Here is a 17,581-nt window from a genome sequence, read left to right as displayed (position 1 = left end):
TTGAGTGTATGTAAACTTCTGACCCACTGGAATGTGATGAAAGAAATAAATATATGAAATAAATCATTCTCTCTACTATTATTTCCGACATTTCACATTCTTAAAATAAAGTAGTGATCCTAACTGAGACGGAATTTTTACTAGGATTAATTGTCAAGTAATTGTGAAACACTGGAGTTTAATTGGTACAGGTCGTGGCCAAAGTTTTTGAGAATGACACAAATATTCATTTTCACAAAGTCTCGCTGCCTCAGTTTTCTATGATGGAATTTGCATATACTCCAGAATGTTATGAAGAGTGATCAGATGGAATTGCAATTAATTGTGAAGTCCCTCTTTGCCATGCAAATGAACTGAATCCCGCAAAAACATTTCCACTGGCATTTCAGCTGACATCATGTCAGTGTATCTCTCGTTAACACAGGTGTGAGTGTTGACAGGACAAGGCTTGTCATGCCCTGACCTTGTATTCTTGTTTTTGTATTATTTTGGTTAGGTCAGGGTGTGACGAGGGTGGTATGTGTGTTTTGTCTTGTCTAGGTTTTTTTTATGTCTAGGTGTGTGTGTGTCTAGTCTAGACATATGTAGGTCTATGGTGGCTAAGATTGGTTCCCAATAGCGGCCCGATGTTTTATCGTTGTCTCTGATTGGGATCCTATTTGAGTTGCCATTTTCAGTTTTGGTTTGTTGTGTCTATTGTTTATGTTGATGTTGCATGTCTGCACTCCCTGTTTGTAGTCGCATTTCACGTTTGTTTCTTTAGTTGTTGTTTATATTAGTTTGTTAGTGTTTTTCGCGCTTCAGTCGTCTCTGTATTAAAATATGTATTCACATCACGCTGCGCTTTGGTCTGCTCACTCCCAACGACGTGACAAGGCTGGAGATTACTCTGTCATGTTGATTGAGTTCAAATAACGAGACTAGGAAGCCTTCATAAGGAGGGTGGTGCTTGCGAATCCCATTGTTTGTCGCCGGCTGTCACACCCATGTTACTTGCCAAGAACACACGTGCCGTCATCATCTTGCTTATGTACACAACAAACAGGCTTCACAGGACCAAGGATATTGCTGCCAGTAAACTGATTGGCACCCTAAATCAACCTACCATTTATAACCGGATACATCAAAGCAATTAGTATTTGGTAGCATTGCCTTTAAATTGTTTAACTTGGGTCAAACGTTTCGGGTAGCCTTCCACAAGCTTCCCACAATAAATTGGGTGAATTTTGTCCCATTCCTCCTYACAGAACTGGTGTAACTGAGWCAGGTTTGTAGGCCTCACATGCTTTTTCAGTTCTGCCCACACATTTTCTATGGGATTGAGGTCAGGGCTTTGTGATGGCCACTCCAATACCTTGACTTTGTTGTCCTTAAGCTATATTTTGCCACAACTTTGGAAGTATGCTTATTTGCATAACTTTTTTGATTTGTGTGTATTGTTAGATATTAGTGCACTGTTGGAGCTAGGGACACAAGCATTTTGCTACACCCACAATAACATCTGCTAAATACACTACATGACCAAAAGTATGTGCTCGTTGAACAGGTCAGGCACTGACCACACCTCCCAAAGGTGTTTGATGGAGTTGAGGTCAGGGCTCTGTGCAAGCCAGTCAAGTTCTTCCACACCGATCTCTACAAACCATTTCTGTGTGGACCTCGCTTTGTGCARGGGGGCATTGTCATGCTGAAACAGGAAAGGGCCTTCCCCGAAATGTTTCCACAAAGTTGGAAGCACAGAATCATCTAGAATGTAATTTTATGCTGTAGCGTTAAGATTTCCCTTCACTGGAACTAAGGGGCCTAGCCCGAACCATGAAAAACAGCCCCGGACCATTATTCCTCCTCCAKCTAACTTTACTGTTGGCACTATGCATTGCGGCAGGTAGCGTTCTCCTGGCATCCGCCAAACCCAGATTCATCCGTCAGACTGCCAGATGGTGAAGTGTGAGTTCCAGAGAACGCGATTCCACTGCTCCAGAGTCCAATGGTGGCGAGCTTTACACCACTCCAGCCGATGCTCTGCATTGCGCATGGTTATCTTAGGCTTGTGTGCAGCTGCTCGGCCATGGAAACCCATTTCATGAAGCTCCCGACGAATAGTTATTGTACAGACATTGCTTCCAGAGGCAGTTTGGAACTCGGTAGTGAGCAGTGGTGTAAAGTACGTAAATAAAAATACTTTAAAGAACTACTTAAGTAGTTTTTTGGGGTATTTGCACATTACTATATATATTTTTGGACAACTTTTACTTTACTCACTACATTCCTAAAGAAAATAATGTACTTTTGACTCCATACATTTTCCCTGACACCCAAAAGTACTCGTTACCCCCTTTCCCTTTCCATTTTGAATGCTTAGCAGGACAGGAAACTGGTCCAATTCACACACTTACAAGAGAAAAATCCCTGGTCATCCCTACTGCATCTGTCTAGCAGACTCACTAAACACAAATGGTTTATTTGTAAATATATGGCTGAGTGCTGGAGTGTGCCCGCCAAAAATATTTTTTTGTTTTTTAATTTACAAATAGCCTATCTGTAAATATAAAGAATATAAAAAATTGTTTTGCTTAATATAAGGAATTTGAAAGGTGATACTTAAGAATATTTAAAACCGAATGTTTTAGACTTTTACTCAAGTAATATTTTACTGGTGACTTTCACTTTTACTTGAGTCATTTCTATTAACGTAACTACTTTTAGTGAAGTATGAAAATGTGGTACTTTTTGCCACTGGTAGCGAGTTGCGACCGAGGAGAGACGATTTAACACGATAGGCACTTCAGCACTTGAAGGGCAGACATTTTACAAACTGACTTGTTGGGATGATGGCATCCTATGACGGTGCCACGTTGAAACCTTATCTTCAGAAGTCTTCAGAAGTCCATATCTTCAGTAAGTCCATTCTACTGCCAATGTTTGTCTATGGAGATTGCCATGGCTGTGTGCTTGATTTTATAAAACTGTCCTTCTTTAGACTTGTTGAGTATCTGGTGCATCAGCATTTGTGGGTTCAATTACAGGCTCAAAATGGCCAGAAACAAAATAACTTTCTTCTGAAACTCGTCAGTCTATTATTTTTCTGAGAAATTAAGGCTATTCCATGCGAAATTGCCAAAGAAACTGAAGAATCTCGTAACAACGCTGTTACTACTCCCTTCACAGAACAGCGCAAACTGGCTCTAACCAGAATAGAAAGAGGAGTGGGAGCCCCAGTGCACAACTAAGCAAGAGGACAAGTACATTAGAGTGTCTAGTTTGAGAAACAGACGCCTCACAAGACCTCAACTGGCAGCTTCATTAAATAGTACCCGCAAAACACCAGTCTCACGTCAACAGTGAAGAGGCGACCCGGATGCTGGCCTTCTACGCAGAGTTCCTCTGTTCCAGTGTCTGTGTTCTTTTGCCCATCTCTAATCTTTTATTTTTATTGGCCAGTCTGAATATGGCTTTTTCTTTGCAACTCTGCCTAGAAGGCCAGCATCCTGGCATGCCTCCTTCACTGTTGACGTTGAGACTGGTGTTTTGCGGGTACTATTTAATGAAGCTAACACAACGTACCATTGGAACACAGGAGTGATGGTTGCTGATAATGGGCCTCTGTGGGCCTCTGTACGCCTATGTAGATATTCCATAAAAAAATCTGCCATTTCCAGCTACAGTAGTCATTTACAACATTAACAATGTCTATACTGTATTTCTGATCAATTTGATGTTATTGTAATGGACAAAAAAATGTGCTTTTCTTTCAAAAACAAGGACATTTCTAAGTGACCCCAAACTTTGAACAGTAGTGTATAGTGTATGTGTATGCGACCAATACATTTTTATTTGAGTCACCACTAGAATAGTTATTTTTATGTTATTGAGTAGGCCTATATCTTTGTTTAATATAATTCATCAAATTATGAATCTAACAATAMAAATCCTTATTATTTTGTAAGAAATGTAAGGTCTTTTTACATGTTGCAATAAAGTTGACTAAAGTAGAAGCTCATCTTGTAGGTATTTTGTAGGTATTTCCACTTGGTAATGAGTAATACGTAATATCGAAATTGCTCATAGGTAACTATAAAGTTACACATCACTTTAAATAGCTCAATCCTGTGTAACAAATAGCAACGACCTTGTACTTATGCAGATATTACAAATATATACTCTGTGGTGTATTAGTGTGTTTATTGTCCCACTTGGATAACGATTAGATTGTCAGAATGGTTAACGTACTTTGTAGGCACACCATAATTAAAAGTAAGTACACCTCAAGATACACTTAATTTTAACTGGCTAAATCCTGTGTAACACCTAGTAATTACATTACACTTATACAGATATTACATGTACTCTGTGGAATAATAGTGTGTTAATTTTTTCACTTGGACGGTGCTTCCAGAAGCTTTAAAATTAGGGCCAGGTTGTCAGGATGGGTAACGTACTATATAAGTACACATTAATTACAAGTAAGTACCCCTCAAGATCCGTGGTGGAAAAAGTACCCAATTGTTATACTTGAGAAAAAGTAAAGATACCTTAATAGAAAATGACTCAAGTAAAAGTGAAAGTCAGCCAGTAAAATACTACTTGAGTAAAAGTCTAGAAGTATTTGGTTTTAAATATACTTAAGTATCAAGAGTAAATGTAATTGCTCAAATATACTTAAGTATCAAAAGTAAAAGTAAAAGTATAAATAACTTCAAATTCCTTATATTAAGCAGACCACACGGCACCATTTTCTTGTTTTTTAAATTTACGGATAGCCAGGGACACACTCCAACACATCTTTACAAATTAAGCATTTGTGTTTAGTGAGTCCACCTGATCAGAGGCAGTAGGGATGACCAGGGATGTTCTCATTACAAGTGTGTGAATTGGACCATTTTCTGTCCTGCTAAGCATTCAAAATGTAATGAGTACTTTTGAGTGTCAGGAAAAATGTATGGAGTAAAAAGTACATTATTTTCTTTAGGAATGTAGTGAAGTAAAAGTAAAAGTCATAAAAAATATAAATAGTAAAGTAAAGTACAGATACCACCAAAAACAACTTAAGTAGTACTTGAAAGTATTTTTACTTAAGTACTTTACACCACTTCTAAAGATACACTTCATTTCAACTAGCTAAATCCTGTCTAACACCTAGTAACTGCATTGTGTTATTCTGTGGTGTACTTGTGGGTTTATCTTCTTACTTGGATGGCAAGGGGATTCAGGTTTTCATAATGGGTAGCGTAAACATTAATTATACATTATTTTTGTATTATAATCTGGGATGACACCCGTATGGTAGACCCCAGTCAGTGAGGTTGATTTATATATAACTGTCACACCCTGATCTGTTTCACCTATCTTGTGCTTGTCTCCATCCTCCACCAGMTGTCTKCCATTTGTCCGTTTTCTGTTTGTCTGTTGCCAGTTTGTCTTATCCCGTCAAATCCTACCCGCATATTCCCGTGCTCTAGTTTTTGTTTGTCCTKGTCTTCCCAGTTCTGCCCTTTCTGATCCTGCTTGCCGTCCTGTACCTGCCTGACTCTGATTTMGATTATGACTCTTTGTCTGCCTTGACCTACCTTTTTGCCTGCCCCTTGTACTATAATAAACTCTGATACTCGTACTATCTGCCTCCTGTGTCTGCATCTGTGTCTTAGCCTGAGCCATGATATATAACATGTTTTTATAAACTCAACCAAGTTAACCCAGATGGTACACTTTGGGGAAAAGTGCAAGCAACACCATTGAGTGGAGCAGCTTCTATCTCAATGCCATCAGACTGTTAAATAGCCATCACTAGGTTGCTTCCACCCGGTAACCTTGTACCTTAGAGGCTGATGCCCTACATACTGTACATAGACTTGAAATCACTGGTCACTTTAATAATGGAACACRTGTAGTCACTTTAATAATGTTTACATATTTTTGCTTTACTCARCTCATATGTATATACTGTATTCTATTCTACTGTATTTTAGTCTATGCCACTCCGATATTGCTCGTCCTAATATTTATATATTCCTTAATTSCATTCTTTTACTTTTAGGTTTGTGTGTATAGTTAGATATTACAGCACTATTGGAACTAGAAACACAAGCATTTCACTACACCCGCAATTAAATCTGCTAAACATGTGCATGTGACKAATCAAATTTGATTTTGAGATTTTGAAGGGTGCAGATTGACGGGTTGGTAATTAGAGCCTATTGAGCCTCCAACCTTTAATCTCYGACACCCAGTGCATCTGTCCACAAGAGATTACAACCTTGTGACAGTTATTACRGAATCAGATGCAGCTGAGAAGAAACTAAACACTAAATTGGTGAATTTAAACACTAAATTGGTGAATTTAGTTTAAACTTGCCCCTTTGTAACAAACATGGTAACAAGCATTTGTTGTTACACCTCTGTAATGACAGACTGCAATTACCACCAGTTACATGTTATTACAATGTAACTGAGTTATTACAATTAACTACGATACCTGTTACATGTAATTACACTGTAATAAGGACCCCTTAAAATTAAGTTTMACCTTTTAGACTTAATCTTGCAAATGTTCTTTAAATTCCTCTAGCAACACCAGGTTGGTTGCCAAATACACATGCTGGAAGGTGAGAACAAAAGTTTGGTTGGGCATTTGAATAAGACGAACGTTTTTCGATGTGACACCGCGCCGGCGCAGTGAGATCCACGTGGTTGAAAAGCAGTATCTGATTGAAATGGAGGACACGAAGAGGCACAGCGGAWTTTGCTCGATCTTGACATTCACATAGCTAGGTTCATCAGCGACGTTATATAATAGTATTTTGTCAAAATTAAACTGCCAGTATGGGGAAGTCCAAGGTAAGCGTTTAAGTAGTTGTTGGCTAACGTTAGCTATAGTGTATAGTTATTGACACGATTCAGATTATTGTAAACTGAATATAACGTTACTGGTAATTATATTGAAGATTGTCTCATCGGCATGTGGATGTGTAGRTAGGTGGATAAAATGATGTTTTTATGAGAATATCTGAACAATGATTAAACTATTTGTAACTGATTACATCCACAACGGCTACAGTACTGGCGTTAGCTCGTAACGTAGCGAAGTATCTTGGCCAGCAAAACTAACGTGTTAATTCAATTTCAGACCAAAAACCAGAAGAAGTCACGTTTGAGTGCGAACCATGTGGCAGAAGAGGTGTTCTGTGCGGTCCCTCACTCCTTCGTGTTTCARCGTGGCCAAGTCGGCAAGAATGTCGGTCAGCTAGTGGAGGACATGCGGCGCGTCATGGAGCCCTTCACTGCAGAATCCCTTAAGGTCCGTTTGTTCATGTCATGAAACTCTAAACTAGTATTTATAACTGACTTGAATCAGAGTGAGTCTATACATACAAGTGCGTCTTGTGCTCATAATGGATTGCATTTGATGGCTTGCCTGCGTGTGATTGACAGGTGAGGAAGAAGAATGTGCTGAAGGACTTTGTGGCTGTAGCAGGACCACTGGGAGTGACACARTTCATGATCTTCACCAAGACGCCCAGTAGTGTCAACATGGTAAATAAGTCTGCGAACACCAGGGGTGTATTCATCTTTGAAACAACCGAAACGGGGAGGGACATACTTGAATTTGTCCAGTAGAAACTCTTGTTTTTCTTGTCGGGAAAGGTACTTTTAAAAAAATGTTTGGAGTAAACTATTTATTTTTGCAACAGAATCGGCATAATGAATACACTCCTGTTGCGTTACTGTTCCACGAGGGGCTAACAGTCCCTATTTTTACAGCTGCTCTCTAAACCCTTGGCCTTTCAAAGGGAATATCTTTATGATTTATCACTATTGATCAATGAGCTATATGCTGTGTCAGCCACCTCCTTAGTTATTCCAATTGCTGATGCAGATGATGAGTTATGAGAATATCTGAATTCATGATTAAGATGTTTTATCACTGATGCATCAATATCTACAGTTGMGCTGTTTACCAGATCCTAATGGCAAATGAGTGCGTGTTTGAGAATGTTTTTTCTCCTTCCAGAGGCTTGCTCGGCTGCCCAAAGGCCCTATGCTCCATTTCCGGGTGACCAAAGTGAGTACACAAACCCAAATGACTTACTGGGAGAAATGGGCTCAAAGGATGACAGATTTTGACGTGACTGTTCGGTGATATATGTTCAAAGTAAACGCACTGATGAGCCCCAATACCAGCAACAAGCAAATARAGGGTTTTGGGCTTCAATTGCTTTTCCTGAATATGTTCTTTCTCATTTTCAGTACTCCCTTATTAAAGATGTGGTCTCGTCACTGAAGAGGCACAGAATGCACGAACAGCAGTTCGCGCATCATGCACTGCTGGTCCTCAATAACTTTGGCTCGGAGGGCATGCATGTCAAACTTATGGCCACCATGTTCCAAAACATGTTCCCTTCCATCAATGTGCACAAGGTATGTCAAAGGCACCAGTACCTGGATTTTTGCTGGATTGAGGATTTGTGAAATATGATGATAGTATAGTCTTCTGATTATCTGTGACGATCACACAAAAGTAAACGCTTTCTGATATCCCACAGTCCTTTTATCCTCTATTATTATATTGATGAGAATTAGGTTAGTATGCATTTMAACAGATTTGCTTCTTGTAGGTAGCCCTCAACGCCATAAAGAGATGTGTTTTGGTGAACTACGATCCAGTSTCTCAAGAAATTGAATTCCGCCATTAGTAAGTATACAAGCTGTTTTGTGCACTCGTTTTAATTCAAGGTGGCTGTATAGGAAGACTGCTTGGGCTCAGAGGATGACAGATTGTGAATTGACTGTTTAGTGATGTAGATTCGAAGTAAACGCACTGATGCGCCCATCGTGCAGAATGCCCCCCCCCTCCAGCTGACTAAATGGTTCAGTCCACACTCAACCTTGTCCTTCTCCCTYTCCCCCTCTGCAGCAGCCTGAAAGTAGTCCCTGTGGGCATGAGTAGAGGCGTGAAGAAGCTGATGCAGGAAAAGTTCCCCAACATGAGCAAGTTTGAYGACATCAGTGAGCTGCTYATGAAGTAAGAGCCCTGTCTGTTATAGTCCTAGCAGACTGCAGAGTATCTCCTGCTGTACTTGATCTATCTGGTCTATCTGCATGTGTTTGGGTTCTCAATATTGCTTTGATGAATTTGTGCTGTTTCATAATGTTATTTGGGTGATACTACCATGTCTATGTTGGCTGTGAAGTGATCTACCTACAAAGTCATTCTGATTTGGCCAGCTGTTATGTGTTCTCTTACCCTGCTAACTTTCTTTCAGAGGGGCTAATCTTTCAGAAAGTGAAGCKGAGCAAGATGGAGATCACAACATAACGGAACTGCCACAGATCTACTCCGGGCGTGGTAACATGGCGTCTCAACAYAGCGCTGTGAGACTGACTGAGGTGATTACCATGGTGACTTATTGGTTGATCTTAATGATATTACATTGTAACCAGTGTTTCAATAGAATTGTCTACGCCTGTGTTGGCAGTGACTATAAATGTTAGGTTTATAGCATCAGCTTGTCTTGTCATTTTCTGTCCATGGGGTGTACATGATGAAAAGATATCTATGATTACCTGTGATATTTCACAAAAGTAAACGCTTACTGACACATCCTGATGCCTTCAGCAGTTGATCCTACTGATGAGACATTGTAAGCAGTTCTGGTAGGTTTTTACAGCATCGGTTGGTTTTCTCTMCAGATTGGCCCACGCATCACCATGCAGCTGGTGAAGCTCGAGGAGGGAATGGGAGAGGGGAACATACTCTACCATGCAGTCAGTAAGTATACCTGTCAGCTTCCTGTTGATTTAGATGTCTGGGATGTACATGATGAAAAGATCACTATGATTGCCTGTGATATTTCAACAACAAAAAAGTAAACGCTTACTGACACATCCACTGAGAATGGGTGTTTCTGTTGATTGGTCATGGTGAAGTGCTGATACAGGCTCTCAATGTATTTTCTGAAGTCGCCAAGACTGAGGAAGAGCTTCAGGAGATCCTGGTCCGAAAAGAGGCGCAGATGAAAGAAAAGCAGGAACGGAAGAAAAAACAAGAGCATGATGTTGCCCAAAAGAAAGCGTTACGGGATGAGAACAAGTGAGTGTTATAGCACATTGTAACTGCTAGTCATTCCACCTGCGTTGGAGTGGAACAGTGATGTTTGTTTCTGTAACGTCAGGAAAAGAAGCATGGCAGGCATCAAGAGGAAGCGCCAGGAGGAGGAAGAGCATGACCCTGAAGTGGAGGATCCTGGGAACCAGGATAACAGGCCTCCGGTTGTTGAATCTGACGACGAGGCAGAGTACTACAGACAGGCTGTAGGGGAGGAYCCAGARGAAGGTATGTACTCTTTCAYTACTGAACCAAGTRTCTYTAGTTTGTGTTTTGTTGTACTATATTTTTGTGCTACTTTGACAGACAAAAGCACCTTCTATATTTATTTTTCTCCCTCCCCCATCTAGATATGTTCCCTGCAGCCAAGAGGAGGCAAAGACCTGAAAGGCCCTCAGGAGGACCCTTCAAGAAGAGGAAACCGTTCTCTGGCAATGACAGGGAAAACAAATATGGTTCCAAGCCACCTCATAGGTCTGGTCCAGGAGGGAAACCCAGAGACCGAATGGGGGGTGACAGAGACAGGAAAGAGGGAAAGAAATTTGGGGATGGGGGCAAATCTTTTGGAAAGATGTCACCGGGGGGCAAGAGGTTTGGAGGAAAGAAATTTGGGGATGGGGGCAAACGGTTTGGAGGGAAGACATTTGGTGATAGGGATAAAAGATTTGGAGGGAAGTTTGAGGGGGGCAGTAAATTTGGGGGAAAGAAATTTGGGGGTGATGGGGGTTCTAAGTTTAAGGGCAAACCTCGTCCTGGTGGTTTCAAGAAGGGTCCGGGAGGGGCGAAGGGAGGCTTCAAACAGAGGAAGGGGAAGAGCTGAGCGTCATACCCTTCGAAAGCCTGGACTGATGCACTCTGAGCGCTCTACCCTAGTAGAACACCAGATGGCAGTATTGACTCACTATTGTGGTCTGCGGTTTCTGATCACCATGAACAGAAATGTATTCCTTCATGATAGGACTTCGTTATTGCTACAAGTCAGCTGGAGGACTGGATGAAAATGCAATGATGTAATTTTGTACCTTGTGAACATGTTTATATAAATGTTATAAGCATTGGAAAATAAATTGCTGGATGCAAAGTACAGCTCAATTGTGTGTAGCCTTTTTTTCTTGGGGCTGACTCGTGTCGTCTCTGCCACATGCTTTCACCTCAAAGTGTGAGTGTTAACTGGAGCCGAGGCTGGTGAACATGAGACTTGAGTTGTGACATTTTTATTTTGTGCTGTGCTACAAATAGAGCAAGGGGCAGGCAGTGTTGGTCACACTTCTTGAAAATGCCTACAAAGGGGTTGATTTGTGAGGGTGGCAGAAAGTCATAAAGGGAAGTGACAGCTTTAAATCTTTGTACATGCAACTAACCAATCGTTGGAAGTTCTACTGGTCTCTGAACATCTACCCCAGGAAATGTAGCCTTATCTGTCTGTCAATGAGTAAGTACTAATCTGTCTTTATTCTGAGGTCATTGCCATTTATACATTTAAATATCTGTAAAGTGTAAGGACAAACATTCTGTAAATGTGGGATGTTTATAATTGACCGTCTGTTTTTGAATACTGGTGCATACTTCAGGTTTTTGTGTCTGTTGAATAGACTGGAGAAGTCACATCAGAAACGGTCTTGTGGCTTTTCTTAAAGAGAAATTATAGTTAACATGTGTATGGCTCCATGGGATGTTTTGGACAGACATTCTGTTGGTTTAAGATTTACACCACCTTGGTCCATGGTATTTTTAATTATTATTTGCTAACCATTGCACAACATTAGTATGGAGAACTGCAGTGTTTTTATTTATTTTTGACCACAGATGTATATTTCTGATAAGACAACAGCTCTGATAAGAGATAAGACAACCACTACTAATACTATCAATTTATTACATTTATTGCGACAGAATGATACTGATTGATGTTATGAACTGATGTGTTGGCTGTCACAATGCCAAGTTCCCCTTGGGGGATGAGGATGAACTGCATAAAAGAATGGTTCTCCACTTCAGAATATAATYAATATCTTTATCCTTTTTCTTCCATACAGATTAACAAATACCACTTTTGGGAGCCAGTTTGCACAGCCTTTTCCCCTCCTATTTTCTAATCTCCCACAGAAGTCAATACACAACAAACATGATGGATCACAACTCTTCTTGTCATGGTGACAAGTTCCAAGTGCAGTTATTGCCTTCAATGTACGGTGTTGAGTTCTGCGTGGCGTTAGTTGGTAACCTGTTTGCCCTGAGGCTCCTGGCGACCAGGGATAGGAACAGCTGGCACACTGGTGTGGTGCTGTCCTGTAACCTGGCCATCAGTGACCTGCTCTATGTCCTCACCCTGCCGCTGCTCATAGTCTACTACATGCAGGACAAGAACTGGCTGTTTGGGATTGCGGTCTGTAAGATAGAACGCTTCCTCTTCACCTGCAACCTGTATGTTAGCATCTACTTCATCATGTGTATCAGTGTGAACCGCTATGTGGCCATTGTGTACCCCTTCTTCAGCCGGAACCATGTGAACCCCGCCAAAGCCAAGGCTGCCAGTGTCATCATCTGGATCTTTGTGACAGCCATCTCCTCTCCTGTGTTGAAGTTTGCCTCCACATGTCCAGAGGYAAGCAACAAAACCTGTTGTGTATCCTACTCCTATTGCACCAACAGTGATGCAGTTGCATACTCTCACTTGTTTTACAAAGTCTTTCTGTCTGTGGTTGGGTGTTTTATTCCCTTCCTGGTCACATTTGCATCATACTGCGCAGTGTTGAGGGTGGTGTGGAGGAATGTGAATATAACCTCCCTGGAGAAACGGAAGGTGGCCCTGATGGTGTTTGCAGTGGTTGTGCTGTATGCCATTTCCTTTGTGCCTTATCACCTCCTCCAGAGCTACTATTTCTACCAGAAGGTTCACAAACTTGGCTCTGTCTGCGACTGGGTGTACAAGGCCTACCAAGTGTCCAAGGGACTGGCTACACTGAACATGTGCATCCATCCACTGCTCTACATGGCTGTGTTTGATAACATCCGAGTGGCCTGCTGTGGAAGGAGCTCAGCAGATATGGCAATGAATAATACATGAATAAAAGTAATACTCTCTGCTCTTTGGATGCTTGCACTTATGGTGTTTCTGATAAGCAAGTGTTACACACAGTTGATGACTTATCTGTAAGTAACTGCAGCTATATGCACTTCCTTCCAATGTTTCTGATGTAAGATGTTTTTGATGGTCATGTTTCTTTTCAATGAAGTCTAAACTATGCCCTCTTCTATATTCATTATTACAGTATCGGATACRGGAAATTGAACACATTAAAAATAGCTATTTCAAATGTAGCTACATTGCTTACAGTTTTCACATGATGAGCTTACAGAACAGGAGAAAAACATGAACACCAAAAGCACAGGATAAAAAGTTATTATAACCGCCATTTTGTGCCCTAGGAGACGGTGGATGGAAAAGCGCGCTAGTTAGAAATGTAAAAAAGCCGCTGTAGCTATTGATAAAGAGGAACATTAAGACGATGCAGCTGCTTTAGAAGTGGGATGCACTGTTGAGCGTTACATCCCGAGGGGTTCGTGCTGATTGTACGGAGATTATGACAGCCGGATAAATGTCATCCCTCGACAGGGCAAGAACAAGATGTATGTGAGGAGAAGTGCAGTATTATCATAAGGAGATGTATACTTAGAATACGGAAGAGGAATGGAGGGGAAAAAGTGAGGCAGAGGAGGTCTAAGAGAGAGGAAGAAACAGGGTGAGCTTGAGTCGGTTAAAAATGGCGGGGYAAAGGGAGATGGTTTGTTAAAGAAGAATGGTAGAAAGTGTAAGCAGAGTGAGATGTACGCAGGATCGAAGACAGGAGGAGAAATGGAAGTGAATCAGGGCGAAGTATCGAAGGTGCAGTGGCGACCAGTCATTCAGACAGGTTTAGTACCTGTTTAGTAAAATAAAATATATATATAATCGTTTTTCATGTTATTTTGACATTTATGTGTCACATATCAGTTTACATTTCAAACAAACATTTTGTTAGTAAAGTTTATAATTGTAAACTGGGTGGTTTGAGCCCTGAATGCTGATTGGCTCCGAGTGGCGCAGCAGTCTATGGACAATGACCCCAAACATACTTCCAAAGTTGTTGCAAAATGGCTTAAGGACAACAAAGTCAAGATATTGGAGTAGCCATCACAAAGCCATGACCTCAACCATATAGAAAATTTGTGGGCAGAACTGAAAAAGTGTGTGCGAGCGAGGAGGCCGACAAACTTACACCAGCTCTGTCAGGAGGAATGGGCCAAAATTCACCCAACTTATTGTGGGAAGGTTGTGGAAGGCTACCTGAAACTTTTGACCCAAGATAAACTATTTAAAGGCAATGCTACCAAATACTAATTGAGTGTATGTAAACTTCTGACCCACTGGGAATGTGATGAAATAAATAAAAGCTGAATCAAATCATTCACTCTACTATTATTCTGACATTTCACATTCTTAAAATAAAGTGTTGATCCTAACTGACCTAAAACAGGGAATTTTTACTAGGATTAAATGTCAGGAATTGTGAAAAACTGAGTTTAAATGTATTTGGCTAAGGTGTATGTAAACTTCCGACTTCAACTGTATATATCAGACCGTATGCCATGGGTATGACAAAACATTTATTTTTACTGCTCTAATTACCACGGGGGCTGTGTCCTAGCACTCTGCGTTGCGTGGTGCAATAGAACAGCCCTAAGCCATGGTATATTGGCCATATACCACACCACACTCGGGCCTTATTTTCTTAAATAAATCCCATTTGTGCATGTGCATAACTATAGATATATCCGACAGGAGAGTTTGAGTGATGAAAGTTGGACAGATGATCTCAATATGTGCATGAAACACTTGGGCCAACTTCAAAAAACTAATGTTAGGCTATTTTCAGGCAATTGTGTCTTCTTTATGTGCCAGATGTTAAAACTACAAACAATTATAAATGGCCTATTTGCAAGATTGACTTGTTATTTCAATAGGCATAGGCTACTGACTAAACCTGAGTTTAAAGTTGCAATTCAACTTTGCCATTGTTTGCTGAGCTAGATGCGGGTAGCCTATAGCCCCTGACAGGCCAACATCTCATTTCAGGGAAAAGTCCACAATGAAACTGACATTAAATGTGGAGAATGATACATACGCGATAGAGCTGTGACCATGATCACAATTGTAAACTTCCAATTTAATTAACTAAACATGGCCATTAAGAATTGCATAATAACACAAGGCTACAACAAAAAACGCAGTTATATTTATTAAATCTATTTGCCAGCTCCAGGAAGGCTACACAAGTGGCACAAATTGATTTGCAATGACTCCAGTGATATCGTCATTTCGACATATTTATTGTACTGTGTCAAATGGTAGGCTACAGTAGCCTAGAATGGCATAGAAATGAATAGCCTACTTGAGGGCCAACATATGCAAATGTGGAATATGGAAATTTGAAATGGAATTTATGGGGTAACAGTCTTCTATGAAACTGACATTAAATGTGAAGAATGATAGGTAACATTTGCATATGTTGGTCATCAAGTAGGCTATTCATTTCTATGCCATTCTAGGCTACTCTAGAYCTGAGCATGAGTAAAACCCTTCGCTTGATACGGTTATCCATAAGAAAAGTCGACATTTGAATGCAGTTTACTTTAATCCACCTCTGGGCGAATTTATCTAAAGAGCTCTAGAGCACATAAAGTAATTTTCCGATGCTTTGTCACCATTATATCAGTTCTAGTGCATTAATATGTTTTATGGAAAACATGTTAAATAGCCTACCTACAACTGATAAAAGTTGTCACGATGCTGCACTGTCTCCTTGACTCAGCAGTACGGGATCAATATCATGCCAAATGTATTGTGAACATACAGCATGCATTTTTTATTCGTGTATCATGATCTGTACAAATAAGTACCAATCCACAAATGTAAATCACTTTCCACAAACAAACACCTTTTGATTTGTATTTGTAAATCAATATATTGCATTAGAATGTTGACAGATATGGCAAACCTGCAACTCCATCTTTGGAAGCGCTAAGGTCACCTGACTTTTGGCAGGGATTTGACAACAAGAAAAATACAAAAAGTTCTCACATGTAGAAAGCGATTTGTAGTACCCCTAGAAAGCGATGGTGGTTACGTACTATAATTTCTGCAGCCTTGTAAGGCAGGCATCAACATGGCTGAACGAGAGGCTGCCAGCGATTTATAGAAATTGCTTTCTACGGATACAAACCTTTTTTCTACAAATACAAATCGCTTTTAATGGTGTCATTGTCCTGTTGAAAAKAAATMATAGTCCCACTAAGCGCAAACCAGATGGGATGGCGTATCGCTGCAGAATGCTGTGGTAGCCATGCTGGTTAAGTGTGCCTTGAATTCTAAATAAATCACTGACAGTGTCACCAGCAAAGCACCCCACACCATCACACCTCCTCCTCCATGCTTCACGGTGGGAACCACACATGCAGAGATCATCCGTTCACCTACTCTGCGTCTCAAAGACACAGCGGTTGGAACCAAAAATCMCCAATTTGGACTCATCAGACCAAAGGACAGATTTCCACCGGTCTTGTTCATTGCTCATGTTTCTTGGCCCAAGCAAGTCTCTTCTTCTTATTGGTGTCCTATAGTAGTGTTTTTTTGGCAGTAATTCGACCATAAAGACCTGATTTATGCAGTCTCCTCTGAACAGTTGATGTTGAGATACGTCTGTTACTTGAACTTTGTGAAGCATTTATTTGGGCTGCAATTTCTGAGGCTGGAATCTCTAATGAACTRATCCTCTGCAGCAGAAGTAACTCTGGGTCTTCCTTTCCTGTGGCGGTCCTCATGAGAGCCAGTTTCATCATAGCGCTTGATGGTTTTTGCGACTGCACTTGAAGACAGTTTAAAAGTTCTTGACATTTTCCGGATTGACTGACCTTCATGCATTAAAGTAATGACGGGCTGTCATTTCTCRTTGCTTATTTTAGCTGTTCCWGCCATAATATGGACTTGGTCTTTTACCAAATAGGGCTATCTTCTGTATACCACCCCTATCTTGCGGTTAATTTGCAATCTACAAATTATTTGTAATTATGTTCTGGCCCACCGACCTTCCGCTCAAGAAAACAATTGGCCTGTGGCTGAATCTAGTTGATGATCCCTGCTTACGGGCATGTGACCCCAGTGTGTAGGAGGGAGGTTCCTAGGTGTGAGACGTCTGCAGAATGGGGCATTAGACAAAGAAATGTGTAGCATTGGGGAAAGTCGTGGTATGTGTTAATTGTAYAGGTGCCCATGGGGCTGGGGATCAGAAATGTCCGGTGCAAGAGAGGCAGGTTGAGGTTTCCAYGGTTAGAGTAGTTGTTATATGCTGAGGCAATGAAGAAAGTAGAGGAAGATGGGTCAAGGGGGAGGGATCCTGATAGGAGTGGTGTAAGTAGTAGATCTGTACCAGTACAGAGGGA

General features: G+C 40.8%; 1 protein-coding gene across 1 annotated transcript; it reads left to right on the top strand.

The window, feature by feature from the left end:
- Positions 1–6,674: 6,674 nt before the first annotated feature.
- On the top strand, positions 6,675–13,195 carry LOC111980098 (suppressor of SWI4 1 homolog). Its single transcript, XM_070449784.1, has 13 exons — positions 6,675–6,834; positions 7,124–7,294; positions 7,429–7,530; positions 8,009–8,059; positions 8,245–8,415; positions 8,613–8,689; positions 8,912–9,019; positions 9,261–9,384; positions 9,688–9,766; positions 9,958–10,087; positions 10,170–10,330; positions 10,453–10,919; positions 12,147–13,195. The coding sequence occupies exons 1-13, from the start codon at positions 6,820–6,822 to the stop codon at positions 13,167–13,169; spliced, it is 2,679 nt and encodes an 892-aa protein (XP_070305885.1). The 5' UTR covers positions 6,675–6,819; the 3' UTR covers positions 13,170–13,195.
- Positions 13,196–17,581: the final 4,386 nt, after the last annotated feature.

Source organism: Salvelinus sp. IW2-2015, linkage group LG20 (assembly GCF_002910315.2).
Source record: "Salvelinus sp. IW2-2015 linkage group LG20, ASM291031v2, whole genome shotgun sequence".
Taxonomy (NCBI): Eukaryota; Metazoa; Chordata; class Actinopteri; order Salmoniformes; family Salmonidae; genus Salvelinus; species Salvelinus sp. IW2-2015.
Note: the sequence above shows the minus strand (reverse complement) of the source record. Positions and strands in the feature narration are given on the sequence as shown.